Below are 18,733 nucleotides of genomic sequence, written 5' to 3'. Positions count from 1 at the left end.
GTATCTTTTACAAGAAAATATCTAGTTCAGTGAGGGGTAAACTTGTATTTTGCCATTTTCTGTAGTAAATCTGTTTTTAATATGAGCATTAAATTGTTTTTCAGTAATGCTAAATTATAGTTAGCTTTATTTCCTTTTCTATTCTTTGTCACCAGTAATGATCTAGATCAAGTTATCATTTACTACCAGCTTCTGGTGAACCTAAGCGATGAAGGAAAAATTTTCAACAGTTCCTCAAACAATAATACTGATTTCTTTTTTGGTGTCCTTATGTTACGTTTTTGGTATTATATTGTTAAGTGAACTATACAAGCATCTGGAGTTTCTTAACAGATTTGGGCATGGGAGGAGGGGGGAGTACATGAATATTATCAGTTGTGGTACCTTAAAAATTAAAATTGCTTTTCTAACTTTTTTTTTTTACCGCTGTCTAATATGAAAGTAATCTTGATTACAGATGAGTATGGCTGCTCAAAAGGTCCATCCTGTTAATATCAGTCTCTGATATTTTTCATGTTGACAGTATATACTTTTAACCCTCATTCATTTGATTGGTTGGGTTTTTTTGCATAATAGTTACATAATGATTTTCTTTTTTTTTTTTGGTGTGGGAATGTAATTTCTTATTAATGTTTTATTAACATATAAAGAACTCACCATAGAGTAATTGAGTAACTTTCTGGACTTTAAAAAAAAAAAAAAGAGGTAATGAAAGTATATACTGTCTGTCTCACCATTTGCATGAATTGTTAGGTGTGAAATACTCAAATTGCATGTTTTTGCTAATATGTAAACCCTGTTTTACGTACAATATTTTTAAAACCAGCTTGTAAGTATATATTTTATATATTATGAAAATAAATAAAACAGTGAAATACACTTTTAAAGCAGGAAAGAACACTTTAAAAGCAGCGAAATACACTTTTAAAGCCAATATATGAATTTAAAAGATCTACAGCTACATACATATGACATAAATCAGTGCCAAATTTAGTGAAGAAGTTGTTATAGAATCTTGATAATCAATGAGAAAATCCTCAAATATGTTACCCAACATTATTGTTTTCATTGAACCACTTGAAGTAACAGTCCTTCCTAGCTTGTTTTCTATACATTTGTGTATATGTGTGTGTGTGTGTGTGTGTTAAGAACTGGAATTTTTAACTCTTTCAGTTCCTTTCGCTGAGTCAAGATACAATTTGTAGTTTTTTTATTGACGATATTCTCAAACTCTAACCTTTAATCTTAAAGGATTTAACTTCTAAAGTGCTTTCAAATCAAAGCGAAATGTATCTTATTTCATTTGCTATCTATTTGATTCATAGTTGGAGTGGGAAGGGAAGGATTTAGTTTTATCCAAAGCTTTTTTTTCTTTTTTTTGAAGATCTAATTGGCTTTATTAAGCAATTCATGAAACGTGCAGCATCCCATTCCAGCAAGTAGAAGGGAGCGCCCTTATCTAAAGCTTTTTAAATTCATTTTAAATGTCATTTTTTTAATTGGATAGATGAATTATTAGAACAATCAGTTTTTTCATCAGTGAAATAGTGACAGTAGTTTTACCTTTACATTAAAATTTTTTATTATAAGATAGTTGTAATTATAAAAATGTACATATATCCTGTTAAATATTGTATCTGGTGGGACCAGAACATCAGCATATTCTTAATAGCAGTAAATTACATAAATACTCAACATATGTAGAACTTTTCATTAAAGTATTAATCTTAAAAGATTTAATAGTTCTTCTAAATAAAAAATTAGTATCACATATGTGACATCACAATGAAGATTTTAAAGAGATCTAATGATAATTTAAAACACAGAATAACAAAGTAGTTGTTAACATATTTATATTTTGTTTTTACATTTATCAAACTTATCCTTATAACTTCATAATTTGCTACTTTTTTTAACTTAATCTTGCCATAAATAATTTATAAAGTACCTTTTTCTACATTTTTGCTATTTTCTGAGGAAAGTCCTGGCAATTTATATGTTATGTATGAAGAATTAAATTAGCATTAGTTATCTTAATAGATTTTCTCATCTGTATTTTAACTAATAGGTGGTCAAGAAGAATATGTCTTATCTTATGAGCCAGTGAATCAACAAGAAGGTTTGTGAACCCTATTGATGTTTTATAATCTTCTAGAAAAATATACTTCTTAGTTTAGAAAATAGGTCTAACTCCTACCTCAAAATAATATTTTATTAGAATTTTGCTGTATATTTTTTTCTGTAAGTATATATATAGAAATACAGAAATTTGCTGTATGTATTTTATGAAACATAGTTTGGTTCATAGTAGGTTAGAATCGAGTCATTTTATATTAACTGTTATATAATGCTATTTTATTTCCTAAGCAACTTCTTTCTAGTGCTCATGATAGTGTCACTGTCCTTCAGTGACCCTTGTTCAGAATTTTGGAAATATCTTTGATCTTTCTGTTTTTCATCTCCCTTGTCCAGTTTCTAGGCCCTATTTGTCCTTCTGTCATATCTTCCTTATTTATAACCTTTTCATCCTTCCAGCCATATTGTTAATTCTGGTTCATACTATCTATCAATCTCCCTGCTTCTAGCATGATTCTTACAGTCCAGTGTAAGGTGTAATCCACTTCTATTAGATCATCTTAGATCACGACTGTGATTATATCACCTCTTATGCCCAGTTTCTTTTTTGCCCTTCTTTGATCTGACAATTTCTACTTCAAAAAGGATCAGTAAAACACTAAACTGTGTTTTCTCTTTTGTAATGAGGTGATATTAGCAATGTATAGAAACACTGCTAAAATTCTGAATTTAACTTGGTTGAATTATCAAGCGTATGACTTCCAACAGGAGACTGACTTAAGTTTAAGATCTTAGTGAAGGTTTATAAACTAGCAAGTTAGGCATCATTGGTGGAAGAAGAAAAAAATATTTTATAATATTTAAGGATACTTTTGTTCTCAGGTTAGAAGTACATTGGTATTTGTTGAGTGTTTATTCCTTCTAACATGCAGTTTATCTTTATAGTTAATTATACTCGACCAGTGATCATATTGGGACCTATGAAAGACAGGATAAATGATGACTTGATCTCAGAATTTCCTGACAAATTTGGATCATGTGTTCCTCGTGAGTAACCCACATAAAAATTCTTAATTATCACTCTTAACATTTTGTCACCATGTGTGGTAAAAGTAAACTAACATCATTTAATGGTTTATACTAAGTTGTCAGTTATTCCTCCATATTGTTGTCCCTTTTTAAATTTCAATTAATTGCCGTTGTGCTGGATTTTACAATTATTGAAGCAGAAAATGGATTTGTTGTGTTTAATACTAAACACTTCAAGTTATTTTCTATTAAAGATACCACTAGACCAAAACGAGACTATGAGGTAGATGGAAGAGATTATCATTTTGTGACTTCAAGAGAGCAGATGGAAAAAGATATTCAAGAACATAAATTTATTGAAGCTGGCCAGTATAACAACCATCTGTATGGAACAAGTGTTCAGTCTGTGCGGGAAGTAGCAGAAAAGGTAAGCAACAGGGGTGGTGCCTGACTGGCTCGTTCAGTAAAGCATGCGACTCCTGATCTTGGCGTTGTAAGTTCGAGCCCTGTGTTGGGTACAGAAATAACTTAAAAATAAAAACTTAAAAAAAAAAAAAAGGACCAAAGTGATCCCAGAATATGGTTTCTAATCAGATATGCCTTTGACAATATAAAAGAATGATGAAATAGAAACTTCTAATTATATTTTTTAAAATATAGGATATTATAGCATTGATCATTTTAATTTATGTTATAAATTTATTCAACTGAATATTTAATTGTGGTGGCTTAAAAAATGCATATAAAATAAAGTAGATCAGGGATACTTAGGTGGCGCATGGAGCCTGCTTAAGATTCTCTCTCTCCCTTTACCCCAGAAAAAAATAAGGTAGATAAGATCAACAAAGAAAATGAGAACAGAAATGGTAACATGAATCTAGGAAGGGAGGTTATTATTTTAAGGTCCTATACATTTGCTAGACATAGACCTTGTATTTAGCAGTAGCTTTCCAACATCTAGCATAATTAAAGAGCTAAGACCAGCAGTTATTCATCAATAAAAATGAACCAGATGTTCAAGATAAGTGTAGTTGCTCCTGTACTGAGACTAGACAAAAACTTCTCCTGCAGAGTCACATTTAATTAACAGCAGTGTAAAAAATACTCAGTAGTGGGGGCGCCTGGGTAGCACAGTCGTTAAGCGTCTGCCTTCGGCTCAGGGCGTGATCCCGGCATTCCGGGATCAAGTCCCACATCGGGCTCCTCCACTGGGAGCCTGCTTCTTCCTCTCCCACTCCCCTGCTGTGTTCCGTCTCTCACTGGCTGTCTGTCTGTCACATAAATAAATAAAATCTTAAAAAAAAAAAAATAGTAGTACTGTAACAGCAACAGATTTTCTTAAAACATCCTTCAGAGTAGTATGATGATATATTAACATTGGGTTAAAGCAGTTTTATGGTGAAGCCAAAACATTGTACTCCAGACACACTGCTATGCTTAAATTACTTTTTGGGCCTAGAAAGTTAACATCAACAAATTGTTTCATACCTTTAAAGCTAGTAGTTTAAGAACCAGTAATGGAATACCTATAAAACATAAAGCACTAATTCAGCATGTCAGTTTTCCATCTGTAAATACTACTTTTTTTTATATGAGAGGTTTGGTTAGCTCTGATCAGCTCTAAAAATTGAAAAAATGGAGATGTCCAGTGATGCCAAGAATTTGGGAAAATAGGAAATCTTAGGTATTATTAGTGGGGATATAAATTAATAGAACTTCTTTTGAGAAAAGTTTGGCAATATCTAAGAAATGCTTATACTCTAGACTGAAAAATTTACTTCTTTTTTTTTAAGATTTATTTATTAAACAGGAGGGGCAGAGGGAAAGGGAGAAAGAATCTCAAGCAGACTCCACACTGAGTGTGGTGCCCCACACAGAGCTGGATCTCACCACTGACCTGAGCCAAAACCAAGAGTCGGATGCTTAACTGGCTGTAGCATCCAGGCGCCCCTCAAAAACTACTCCTTGGTATCTAAGTAGAAATTTACTCAAGATGATCATGTATAAAGGTGTTCATAGTAGCCCTTTAGTGAAAAATTGGAATCAACAAAGGGGAATGGTAATTGTTGTTCATGCAGTGGGATACGGCAGCTAGAGTGAATAAACTATAATATTCACTAGTGAGGTGTATCTACATTAATAAATCTCAAAATACAATAGTAAATGAATAAAGTTGGCAAGAAGATATACAGTATGGTACTATTTATACAAAATAAAATAACAAAACAGCCTATGTAGTTTATGGATGCGTATTTAGTAAACATAAAAACATTCATGGGAATGATACACATCTACTTCAGAAGTATACATAGACATTATCCAGTGGTTTTTTGGGGGGGAGGAGAAGGAAGGAAATTGTAGCTTTGGCTTTATAATGTTATAAATTTATATGTATTTTATGTATTTTTATGTATTTTAAATTTTGTAAAAATGTAAAACCACATCCTCATCCTACCTGAAAGATAATGTTCAAATTTCCAATTACCGACAATTAGAAAAGTAAACACCAAACCACAGCAAGTTATTTCTTTTCTTTTCTTTTTAAGATTTTATTTATTTGACAGAATAAACAGGGGGAGCTGCAGAGGGAGAGGGAGAAGCAGGCACCCCACTGAGCAGGGAGCCCAACATGAGACTCAGTCCCAGGACCCTGGGATCATGAGTTGAGCTGAAAGCAGACACTTAACTGACTGAGCCACCCAGGTACCCCACAGCAAGCTATTTTGTACACAAACCACGTAGAGAAGAAAATACCAGAAAGTTCCACAAAGTAGAAATATTACAAATAATACTCTGATCACAATGCAATAAAACTATAAATGATTAGAAAATAAAAAACAGGCCCAGCAAACTAGAAGTTTTAAAACTGTTAACTCTTATGTGAAAGAGAAAGTACAAAATGAAATTATAGATTTTCCTAATGAAAATAACACATATCATGAATCCACGGGATATGTTTAAAACAGTGATCAAAGGAAAATTCATAGCCTTAAAAACTTCCAAACAAAAATGAATAAGAATAAATAAATGCCAGGTGTAAAAGGCTAGAAAGAGAGAAAGGGAGTACATAATGTAAATAAAAACAAGTTATGTGATAAGCAGAAGAAAGGAAATAATAAAAATCAGAAAACAGAAAAGCAATACATAAAATAAATGAAACCAAAAACTGGTTCTTCGAGAAGATCAGAGTCATTGATAAACCTTTAACCAGACTGATCAGGAAAGAAAAAAAGAAAAGACAACAAATTACCAATATCAGGAATAAGATGACAGAATTTATAAATATTAAAAGAAAAATCATGGGGCACCTGGGTGGCTCAGTCAGTTAAGCATCTGCCTTTGGCTCAGGTCATGATCCGAGGGTCCTGGGATTGAGCCCCACGTCAGGTTCCCTGCTCAGCAGGGGAAGCTGCTTCCCCCTTTCCCTCTGCCTGCCGTCCCCCTTGCTTGTGTGCACGCACATGTGTTCTCTCTCTCTCTCTCTCTCTCTGTCAAATAAAGTCTTTAATTTAAAAAAAAAAAGAAAAATCAGAGAATATTAGGAGCAACATTACACCACTAAGTTCAACAATTTAGTTGGATAAATTCCTTGAAAGAAATAAACTACTTAGTGGCGCCTGGGTGGTGCAGTCATTAAGCGTCTGCCTTCAGCTCAGGCGTGATCCCGGCGTTCTGGGATCGAGCCCCACATCAGGCTTCTCTGCTAGGAGCCTGCTTCTTCCTCTCCCACTCCCCCTGCTTGTGTCCCCTCTCTCACTGGCTGTCTCTCTCTGTTAAATAAATAAAATCTTAAAAAAAAAAAAAGAAAAAACTACTTAAGCACATAAGAAGAAATAGATCATTTGAATAGTCCTGTATCTACTAAATAGATGGATTTGCATTCCATTTAAATATCACACACAAAAAAATCTCCAGACCCAGGTGGCTTCACTAATAAATTCTACCAAACATTTAAGGAAGAACTAATACCCATTATCTACATAAAATTTAAAAAGAGTGAATGCTTCCCAGTTAGATTCTGAGTCCGACATCACCTGAATTTCAAAACCTGAAAAACACATTATAAAAAAACTACAGATCTCTCATGAACACAGGTGCAGAAATTCTAAACAAAAATTTAGCAAATTGAATCTTAACAATATACAAAAAAGATAATATGCCATGACCAGGTAGGGTTTATGTAGTGAGTGCAAAGTAAATTTAAACATTAGAAAATCAGTTAGTGTAGGGGCGCCTGGGTGGCACAGCGGTTGAGCCTCTGCCTTCAGCTCAGGGCATGATCCCAGCGTTATGGGATCGAGCCCTACATCGGGCTCCTCCGCTATGAGCCTGCTTCTTCCTCTCCCACTGCCCCTGCTTGTGTTCCTTCTCTCGCTGGCTGTCTCTCTATCTGTCAAATAAATAAATAAAATCTTTAAAAAAAAAAAAAGAAAAAGAAAAAATCAGTTAGTGTAACTCACCATATTAAACTGAAAAGGGAAAATCATAACAATCATCTCCATAGTTCAAGAAAAGCATTCAGCAAAATCCAACACCCATCAGAAACATATCAAGAATATCCATTTTTACCACTTGTTTTCAGCATTATACTAGTGGTCCTAGTCAGTGCAGTAAGTCAAAAAGAAGTAAGAAAAGTTAAGATTGGAAAGGAAGAAGTAAAATTGTGCTCATTTGCAGATGATATGATTGTCTATGTAAAATATCTGGTAGATTCTACCCAAAAAACTACTAGAATTAATAAGTTTAGCAAGAATGAAGGATACAGTATCATTCATTATTCAAAAGTCAGTTGTATTCCTATGTACTTAGACCAGTCATAAGCCAAAATTTTGAAAAACAACATTATTTACAGTGGCATCAAAAAATAATAAATACTTAAGAGATCAATCTAACAAAAGATTTACAGATCAGTACACTAAGAACCACAAAGTATTGCTAAGAGAATTGAAGACCTAAATAAATGGAGAAATACATCATGTTCATGGTTTCTAAGCCTTAATATTATTTAGATGTCAGTTGAACTTTTAAACTTAGTACAACCCCGGTAGAAAATGGCATGCTGATTCTAAAGCTCATAGGAAATGGAAAAATCTAGAATAGCCAAAACAACTTTGAAAAAAATCAAAGATATGAAGGACTCAACAGTACTTGATTTTGAGACTTACAGAAACACAGTAATCAAGATTCAATGGTACTGGCATGAAGACAGACAAGTAAATCATGAGGACATACTAGAGAATCCTTAAATGGACCCACATATATATGGACAACTGTGGACAAGAGTGCAAAGGCAATTCAGTGGAGAAAGGGATTGTCTTGGGGTACCTGGGTGGCTCAGTCAGTTAAGTGTCTGCCTTTGGCACAGGTCATGATCTCAGGATCCTGGGATCTAGCCCTGCATCAAACTCCCTGCTCACCAGGGGAGCCTGTTTCTCCCCCTCCCTCTGCTGCTCTCCCTGCTTGTGCTTTCTCACACTTTCTGTCAAATAAAATCTTTGAAAAAGGGGGAGGCATAGTCTTTTCAACAGATGGTGCTAGAACAATTGACTAGCCATGCCTCTCATCATATACAAAAATTAACTAAAAATAGATCATAAATGTAAAGCCTAAAACTATAAACTTTGTAGAAGAAAACATAGAAGAATCTTCATGACTGGGTTTGTCGAAGATTTCTAAGATAGTATACCAAAAGCACAATCCATAAAAGAAAAAAATAATGAGAAATTGGATTTCATTGAAATTAAAACTCTGCTCTGAAAAACTCTTAAGAGAATAAAAAGGCAGGCTATATACTAGGAGAAAATATTTTCAAATCCTGTATCTCATGAAAGACTTGTATCCAGAATATGTAAAGAACTCTTGCAATGTAATAATAAAAACAACCCAGTTTAAAAATGGGCAAAGTATTTAAAAAGACATCTCTCTAAAGAAGATGGCCAATAAACACATAAAAAGATATGCAGCATAATCAGTATTAGGGAAATGCAAATTGAAACCATAATGAGTTCCCATTACACACCCATTAGAATGACTTAATTATGTTTAACTGACCATTACCAAGTTTTGACAGAGATATGGAGCAATTGGAACTCTTATACTCCACTAAGTGAGAATATAAAATGATACAACCACTTTGAAAAACAGGTTGGGGGTGCCTGGGTGGCTCAGTCAGTTACTCATCCAAATCTTTATTTCGGCTCAGGTCATGATCTCAGAGTTAGGAGACTGAGTTGGCATCCGACTTAACACTGGGTGTAGAGCCTGCTTAAGATTCTGTCTCCCTTTCCCTTCGCCCTTCCCCTACCTGCCCCACCCTGTGTGTGCTGGCGGCTCTCTGAATGAATGAATGAATGAATGAATGAATGAATGAATGAGATGAAAACAGTTACCTAGCATATGATCCATTTCTGGATATTTACCCAAGAAAAAAGAAAGTATATGTCCATACAAAGGTATCTATAATAACAGACCAGTGGTTGCTTGGGAAAGAACTAGAGGGAGAAGTTACAAAGAGGCATGAGGAAAATTTGGGGGTGACTAATATGTTCATCCTATTCATCTTGATGATGATTTCAGGGTGTATACATATGTCAAAACTTAAATTTTATACTTCAGGAGCACCTGGGTGGCTCAGTTAAGCATCTGCCTTCAGCTCAGGTCATAATCTGGGACTGCCTGCTCAGCGGGGAGTCTGCTTCTCCCTCTGCGCCTCCCCCCGCCCCGCCCAGTGTTGATGCTCACTCACTCTCTCTCAAATAAATAAAATCTTTTTAAAAATTTTTTTAAATTGTATACTTTAAATACCTGCAGCTTATTGTATGTCAGTTACACCTTAATCAAGCTCTTTAAAATAAAAACTGACAATCCTCTTGGTGCTTTGAGGGGAAAGAGAACTTACAACTTTAACTTTAAATCCTTGCTGAACTACTTAAATGTTTTGTCAACTCACGTGTACATTTTACAATAAAATACTAAAAAAATTTTTGAGAATGTAAGGTAGAAAATAGAAAAATGGGGCGCCTGGGTGGCACAGCGGTTTAAGCGTCTGCCTTCGGCTCAGGGCATGATCCTGGCGTTATGGGATCGAACCCCACATCAGGCTCTTCCGCTATGAGCCTGCTTCTTCCTCTCCCACTCCCCCTGCTTGTGTTCCCTGTCTCGCTGGCTGTCTCTATCTCTGTCGAGTAAATAAATAAAATCTTTAAAAAAGAAAATAGAAAAATAGAAGATCTAGAAAAAGTTGATACAATAGACAAAGCATGAGCTGACCTGATTTTTTTTTTAAAGGAAAAATCACAAATAATAGAAACAAATGACATGGGGACATGCCATCAAAATATTAGGAAGTCATAAAAGACTACTTTGTATATCTTTATATAAATAAATGTTAAAACTTGGTTGTAATGGATAATTTTTTAGAAAAATGTGGCTTACCAAAATTGTCCTATTAGAAATGGAAGGATTTCTTTAGAAGAAATAGAGCAAGTTACCAAGGAACTACCCCACAAAAGAGCACCAGACTCAGATGGCTTCACAGGAGAATTCTACCAGATCTCAAAGGTTAGATTGCTCTAAAGCCTTGTAAACTGTTCAAGAGCATTCTTTATATGAAGCAAATATAATATTGATATCTAAGCCTGCTGGAGACAGGAAAAATCATAGACCAATATCACTTACAAATATTAATGCAAAAATGTTAAATATTTTAGTAAACAGAATCCAGTACCACATTGCAAAAATAATACACTATGACCAAATGGGATTAAAGGAATTTAAGGTCAGCTGAAAGTTAGGAAATTAATGTAATCTTCCACAAATCTAAAGAGAAAAATCATATATCCATAGATGCCTAAAAAACTTTTTGTAGAATTCAGTACCTTTCCTGGGGGGAGAAAAACTAAAAAATACAGAGATTGATGTAATATTTTAAACAGGAAAAAGAAAGAGATTGAGATGGATGAATGGATGGATAGATATTCTTAATTTAAAATCCTTAATAGGAGAAATACGAGGCAAAATACAGGGCAATTCCATTATTGAGGAACAGGGCAAGGATGTCCATTATCTCTACTGCTGTTCCGCTTGTACTCAAAGTATTCATTGTACTTGAGGCATTAGTCAATGCTGTTAAGACAAGAGAAATCAATTAGAGGCATGAAAATTGAGAGGAAAAGTAAAACTATCTCTATTTTCAAATAATAGTATACCTGGGAAACCATACAGAATATATCATAACATATCATAAAATTTATTTTGTAAAATAAATTATAAATTCATTATAAAACTAAAGACTATTATAAAATGAAAGATACTTTAAGAAACTAGAGTAAGGTTAGATAAAATTAAGATGTAGTGCTCATGGGGCAAATGGGTGGCTCAGTCAGTTGGGTGTCCAACTCTTCATTTCAGCTCAAGTCATGACCCCAGGGTTGTGAGATTAAGTCCTGCTTTGGGCTCCATGCTCAGGGTTGAGTCTGCTTGAGATTCTCTCTCCATCTTCCTCTCACCCCTTGCTCTCGCTCTCTCTCTAAAATAATAATAAATAAATAAATATTCCTACTAAATTGAACTTGTTCATTGAAGTATACTTAAGCCCTTGGATTACAAAATGCATTATGAGGGGCACCTGGGTGGCTCAGCTGGTTAAGCAGTCAACTCTTGATTTTGGCTCAGGTCATGATCTCAGGGTCCGGAGATAGATCCCTGCATCAGGCTCTGCACTGAGTGGGGAGTCTGCTTGAGGATTCTCTCTCTCCCTCTGCCCCTCCCCCTGCTCTCACGTGCTCTCATTCTCTAAAATAAATTATTTTAAAAATGCATTATGAGGCAGTACCTGATTTAAAATGTTATAATAAAATCTATTTGATAAGTTATGATTACTACCCTATTTAACATGGAAACCCTTTTCATAAAGATAAAAATCCAAATGGCCTTTGTAAGTAAATTTTAAGCATGTCAGAAAAAAATGTCTTAAATCCAGAAGTGGGGTTCCCATTTGCCAGTTTGTGATAAAGTTTTTGCTAGTCCCCAATAAAATGAGAAGTAGATTAGTAATAATCTACTAGGTTTTATAAATTTAAATTTATTCCATTTTAAAGATTCTCCTTCATTTTAAAAGGTTTTTTACCTTCTTGTTGATTGTATATTCTTTTATGGAATGATAGTTACAATAAGATGGTAGCTTGGGGTGGTTGTTTTTCTTGGCAAAATAAAAGTTAAGAGCCCCATATTGGTTGCCATTTTGAGACTGGTCTATGAAAGCTAGGAGTAAGGGAACTGTATTTTCATTCCTTTTTAAATGTAATATTTGAAAATGGAAATTAATTATTCATAGTCATTATTCATTGTCTTCATTTCCCCTCTGAAATTTGCTAACAGAAATGACAAGTTTGCTTAAAGTGAACAGGATCCAAACATATCATAATCCAGATTTTGTACCTGTAGGAAATGTACCTTTGATATAACTGAAAATACTTGGTTCACTTGTTTTTCTTCTTTATTTCCTGTATTTTAGGGCAAACACTGTATCCTCGATGTATCTGGAAATGCCATAAAGAGATTACAGATTGCACAACTTTACCCAATCTCCATTTTTATTAAACCCAAATCCATGGAAAATATCATGTAAGTGTAAATGCCTAAGGCACAAGTCTGAAAGTACAAATCCAGAGTCTATCACTTATTAGATTGGATAGTTTACTTACCTTCCTTGCATCTCAGTTCTCTTATCTGTAAAATGGAGATAGTAATCATATACTCAATTCAAGGGTTATTGTGAGGATTAAATAAGTATTCTGTGATATTAGCTATCATCATCATCAACATTAATATACTAAAGTGAATAAGGTAACATGTATTAGAATTTTAAGTCTAAGTAGTGACATGTGGCTAGCAATTACTGACTGGGGGCAGTGTAGCTATGGGTAACCACTAAAAGAATAAAATAATGTATAACTACTTATTAATAGAGGGCAAAAATCTAATTTAAATAAAAACTACAAGAAGATAAGAAAGCAAATAGAAATATAGAACAGATGGGACAGAAAGGATACAGATAGTAAGATGGTTTAAATGAACCCAAATATTTCATTAACTAAATGCTAGACTAAGTGGTCTGATTAAAAGACAAGGATTGTCAGAGTAGTTGAAGAAAAAATAAACTAGATGCTGCTTTTGTAGGAGAGGAAAAAATTCTTTTCTCTCTCTTTGGTTTTCACATGGACCTGTGTAGCAAAAGACAGATTAACACAGAGATTTATTTAATTCAAGTTTCATGTGTCATGGGAGCATTCATAATGAAATAAAGACCCAAAAAATCAGTTAAACTTGAGCATTTTTATAGGTTTGGTGACAAATGGACAGTCATGGGAAAATGTGATAGTACCAAAGAACATAAGCTAAGAGTAGCAAACTCAGGAAACTTAGCCAGGCCTTTTTGTTCAAATTCTTCTCCGTGTCCCTCCATCTTCGGAGATGAGGATGTTTGTTTCCTCCAGGTATAACAATGCCACCTCTCACATGAGGATCTTGGACCTGCCTCAGGGAAGGTCAGAGTTCTTAATATATACCTGCCATTTTTCAAATTCCTTCAGCTTAAAATACTCAGTATGCCAAAGTGCCATATTTTGGAATAGTGTGTTATGATACGCATCAACTATATGTTGCTTTCATAAGACACACCTTAAATATTAGGCTATGGAAAAGCTGAAGGTGAGAGTCTAGAAAAAAGATATACCATACACAATTAACCAAAAGTAAGTTTGTTTATATTGCTATCAAAGTGTATCTAAAGGCAAGAAATTACTTTTAGACATAAAAATGGACATTTCATAAAAATGAAAGAAAAGTTCACTCCATCAGGAAGGTGTATTTATACATTTGTACTTACTACAGTCTCAAAATATGTAAAGCATAAATTGATAATTATACAGGAAAAAAATAACTCCAGAATCACAGTGGGAGAACTTAATGTAACAGTCAGGAAGTAATAGAATAAGAAAACAAACAAAAAATCAGTATGGATATAGAACACAAAGTAAAAACTTCACCTAATTAACATATGTAAAAAACACTGCATTCAACATCTGCAAAATTTACACATTAATTTCAAATGCACATAGAACAATTATCAAAACTGATTATATGCTAAACTACTAATTTCAGTGATTGAAAACAAGTATTCTCTGACCATGGTGAAATTAAAATAGAAATCACTAATTAAAAGATCACTAGAAAATTCCAACATATTTGGAAATTAAGCATTTTACTTCTGGATGGGAAGAAGAAGAAATCACAGCATAAGTTAATGTTTTAAACTAAATGGTAACGAAATTGTCAAGTAAATGAATTTGATTATAGTAGGCTTGGTGATGGAAAATTCACAGCCCTAAATATTAGGAAAGAATGTAGGAGGAAGTCAAATAAATTTTAGCAATCTATAAATTAGAAAAAAACCAGTCAGTGAAACTCAAAGAAAGTAGAAATACAGTAAAAGAGGAAACAAATATGGTAGACAGGATCAACAAAATAAAAAATGTTTTTTTAAAAAATACTGTATACCATTAGTGAGAAAGATCAAGAAAAAACAGGAGGCATAAATACTGTCAGGAATGAAAATGGGATATCACCGCACATCAGATAGACCTTAAAAAGGTTAACACAAGCAACCCAATAGAAAAATGGACTTAGTTCAAGAAAGGAGATATCCAAATAGTGAATAAACATATGAGATGGCACTCGATTAAACATGGAAACACAAGTTAAAACTATAATGTCGGGGCTCCTGGCTGGCTCAGTCAGTAGAGCACATGACACTTGATCTCAGGGTCATGAGTTCAAGCCCCACTTTGTTTTTTGTTTTTTAAATAAGATTTTATTTATTTGTCAGAGAGAGAGAGTGCACAAGCAGGGGGACCAGCAGGCAGAGGGAGAAGCAGGCTCCCCACTGAGGAAGGAGCCCTGTGCAGGACTCAGTTCTAGGACCCTGGGATCATGACCTGAGCTGAAAGCAGCCACTTAACCGACTGAGCCACCCAGGCATCCCTTAAGGTCCACTTTGGATGTGAAACCTACTTAAAAAAACACAAGAACACAAAAAAACCCTAATGTCATATACTACCACCCACACACCAAAAATACCTAAAATGAAAAAGAAAATATCAATTGTTAGCAAGGACATGGAACAACTGAAACTCATAGCACTGAGGGGAGTATAAATTGGTACATCCACACTGGTAAACTGTTTACAGTATCTCCTAAAACTGAACATACACATAACTAAAGATCCAGAAGTCTCATTTCTAGATATGTACTCAACAGAAATGTTTACATATGTTCACCAAAGACATGTACTATATTGCTGACAGAAGTACTGCTTAAATAACCAAAAACACTATCCAAATGTCCATTAGGGAATACATAAATTATGACATACTCACACAGTGAAATATTCTACAATAATGAGAATGAGCAGTCTCCAACTACACACAAAAGTATGGAAGAATCTCACAAACATAATTTGAGTAAAAAATAAATCCAGACCTAAAAGTATATATAGTCTAGATTCCTTTATACATATTCTATGATTCCAGTATAATCATTGCTTATAGAAGTCAAATGGAGGTTACTCTTTAAAGGTAAGTAGGTGACTGGAATGAGCACACCCAGATTCTGGGGTACTGGTGTAATGTTCTAGAACTTGATCTAGGTACTAGATAGTACACAAGTAAGTTTAAGTTGGTTAAAATTCATCCAGCTATATATTTACAATATTCCTTTTCTATGTTTGAAAGTTATACTTAAAAAAAGGGGTTTTTTTTTTGTTTGTTTTTAAGATTTTATTTATTTGTTTGACAGAGAGACAGCCAGCAAGAGAGGGAACACAAGCAGGGGGAGTGGGAGAGGAAGAAGCAGGCTCCTAACGGAGGAGCCTGATGCAGGGCTCTATCCCAGAATGCCAGGATCATGCCCTGAGCCGAAGGCAGACACTTAACGACTGAGCCACCCAGGCGCCCCAAACTTTAGAAAAGTCTTAAGAAACAGAAAAGGANACTTTAGAAAAGTCTTAAGAAACAGAAAAGGAAAAAATGAAATAGAAAATCTAATCCTGTTCCTATTAAAGAACTTAACTCTCCTATGAAAAACCTTCCCAGAAATAAAACACTAGGCCAACAGGACTTACTGAATTCTACCAAAAGCTGAGTAATATAAATTTTACACAAATTCTTCAACTAATTTTATGGACATTCATTTAATACCAAAACCTGACTAAGAAAGACCTCATAGGAAATGAAAATGATAAGCCAATCTTAACACAAATACAGATGCAAAAATCCTTACCATAATACAAATAAATTGAGTTCAAGAATTAATTTTTTTTAACAAGATAAAATAACCAAGTTGGGTTTATTCAAGAATGCAAGAGTAGTTAAACATTTAAAAATTAATCAGTGGTAGAGCTAGAGAGAAGATGAAGTAGGAAGCACCAGGAGTCCATTTCCCCACCTAGACACAATTGGACTTAACAGAATCTGTCAGAAGTAACTACTTTGGAACTCAGTAGTCTATTGAAGGCTTGCAACTTCTAGGGGAAGGTTTGAGTGGTTAATTTTGGTTAATTTCAGCTTTTAGCCTGGTAGCAGTTACTTATCTCCCCACTTTCAGCCCATAGCAGGCAGCCATGCATGCCTTTCTTGAGCGGTTTGTGGGGGCCAAGGTGGGCAATAAAGTTTGGTTCTCCAAATTTCAGACAACTGTGCTCTAACAGCTGATTGCTTCTTTTGGTTGTGGAGGTGCAGACACAGAGGCAGGAAGCCATTGTCATTGTTGCAAGTCCCTACCCCTAGAAAAAGAACAACAATCTACACCCAAAAGTAACAAAAGGAAGGAAACAATAAAAATTAGAGCAGAGATCAAACAAAAGACAGAATAGAAAGTGAGAGAAAATCAATGAAACCAAAAGTTGATTCTTGGAATAAAAAAGACAAACCTTTAGCTAGATGGACTAAGAAAAGAGATTTAAATTACTAAAATCTGAAGTGAAAGTGGGGATATTACTACAGATTCTACAGAAATAAAAAGGATTATAAGAGTACTACGACCAACTGTGCACCAAAAAATTGTATAACATAGATGGACAAGCTCCTAGAAACACAAACCTACCAAAACTTAATCAAAAAGAAAGAGAAACTGTAAATAGATCTATAATGACTAAGGAGATTGAATCAGTAATCAAAACCTCCTAACAAAGAAAAGCCCTGGGGGCGCCTCGGTGGCACAGCGGTTGGGCGTCTGCCTTCAGCTCAGGGCGTGATCCCGGCGTTATGGGATCGAGCCCCACAGCCCCACATCAGGCTCCTCTGCTATGAGCCTGCTTCTTCCTCTCTCACTCCCCCACTTGTGTTCCCTCTCTCGCTGGCTGTCTTTATCTCTGTCAAATAAATAAATAAAATCTTTAAAAAAAAAGAAAAAAAGAAAAGCCCTGGAGTTGGTGGTTTCACCGGTGGGTGGGGATTTTACCAAGCATTTAAAGAACTAATGCCAATCCTTCTCAAACTTTTCAAAAAAAAAAAAAAAATGAAGAGAAGGGAAACACTTCCTAACTCCTTTTATGAGGCCAGCATTACGTAACATGGTACAAAGGCCATACAAAGACACTGCAAGAAAACTACAGATCAGTATCTCTTATGAACATTGATGCAAAAATCCTCAACAAAATTCTAACAGAACTCACCAACATATTAGGAGGATTACACACCATGACCAGGTGGTTTTATTCCTGGAATACAAGGATGGTTTGACATATGTAAATTAATCAACATAATATACTGTATCAACAAAATAAAGGAAAGTGAAGGAAAAAACACAAATGATCTCAGTGCAGAAAAAGCATTTGACAGGGGCACCTGAATGGCTCAGTCTGGTAGAGCATGTGACTCTTAATCTCAGGGTCATGGGTTTGAGGCCCACGTTGGACATAGAGATTACCTTTTTTAAAAAGGCATTTGACAGCACCCTTTCATGATTAAAAATACTTAATAAAATAGGAATAGAAGGAAGCTACTTCAGTATGATAAAGCCACATATGAAAAACACAGAGCAAACATTATACTCAGTGGTAAAAGACTGAAGGCTGTTTCTCTAAGATCAGGAACAAGGCAAGCATACCTGCTTTTACCACTTCTATTCAACACAAGTACTGGAAATACTAGAATATGGAATCTCAGAGGACCCCAAATAGCCAAAAACAATATTTTAAAAGAAAAAAAAACTGGAAGACTCAGGTTTCCTAATTTCATAATTCACTACAAAGCTACAATAACCAAAACTGTAGTATTGTCATAAAGACAGATATATAAGACCGGTGGAATACAAAACTATAATGAGATATCATCTCAGACCTGTCAGAATGGCTAAAACAAAAGACAAGTGTTGCCAGAGATATGGAGAGAAAGGAGCCATCATGCGTTATTGGTGGGAATACAGATTGGTACAGCCATTTTTGAAAACAGTTTGGAGGTTCCTCAAAAATTTAAAAATGGAACTACCCTATGATTCAGGAATCACCGCTACTTGGGTATTTATCCAAAAATACGAAAACACTAACTCAGGGATGCCTGGGTGTCTCAGT

At 34.7% G+C, this 18,733-nt stretch overlaps 1 protein-coding gene across 10 annotated transcripts in view; it reads left to right on the top strand.

The window, feature by feature from the left end:
* The window catches only part of DLG1 (discs large MAGUK scaffold protein 1), a 1,062,265-nt gene that overhangs the window by 1,037,475 nt on the left and 6,057 nt on the right, over positions 1-18,733 (top strand). For 9 of the 10 annotated variants that reach the window (XM_034660398.1, XM_034660430.1, XM_034660424.1 and 6 more), the window contains 4 exons: positions 2,069-2,119; positions 3,022-3,123; positions 3,360-3,532; positions 12,620-12,729. In XM_034660398.1, coding sequence (XP_034516289.1) covers positions 2,069-2,119; positions 3,022-3,123; positions 3,360-3,532; positions 12,620-12,729 — 436 coding nt within the window. Of the gene's footprint in view, positions 1-442; positions 479-2,068; positions 2,120-3,021; positions 3,124-3,359; positions 3,533-12,619; positions 12,730-18,733 lie in introns of all 10 variants that reach the window. The other variant, XM_019796961.2, reaches the window with a different exon arrangement.

The sequence above is a fragment of the Ailuropoda melanoleuca genome, chromosome 1 (genome assembly GCF_002007445.2).
Source record: "Ailuropoda melanoleuca isolate Jingjing chromosome 1, ASM200744v2, whole genome shotgun sequence".
In the NCBI taxonomy this organism is placed as follows: Eukaryota; Metazoa; Chordata; class Mammalia; order Carnivora; family Ursidae; genus Ailuropoda; species Ailuropoda melanoleuca.
This window is presented reverse-complemented; position numbering and strand designations above follow the sequence as displayed.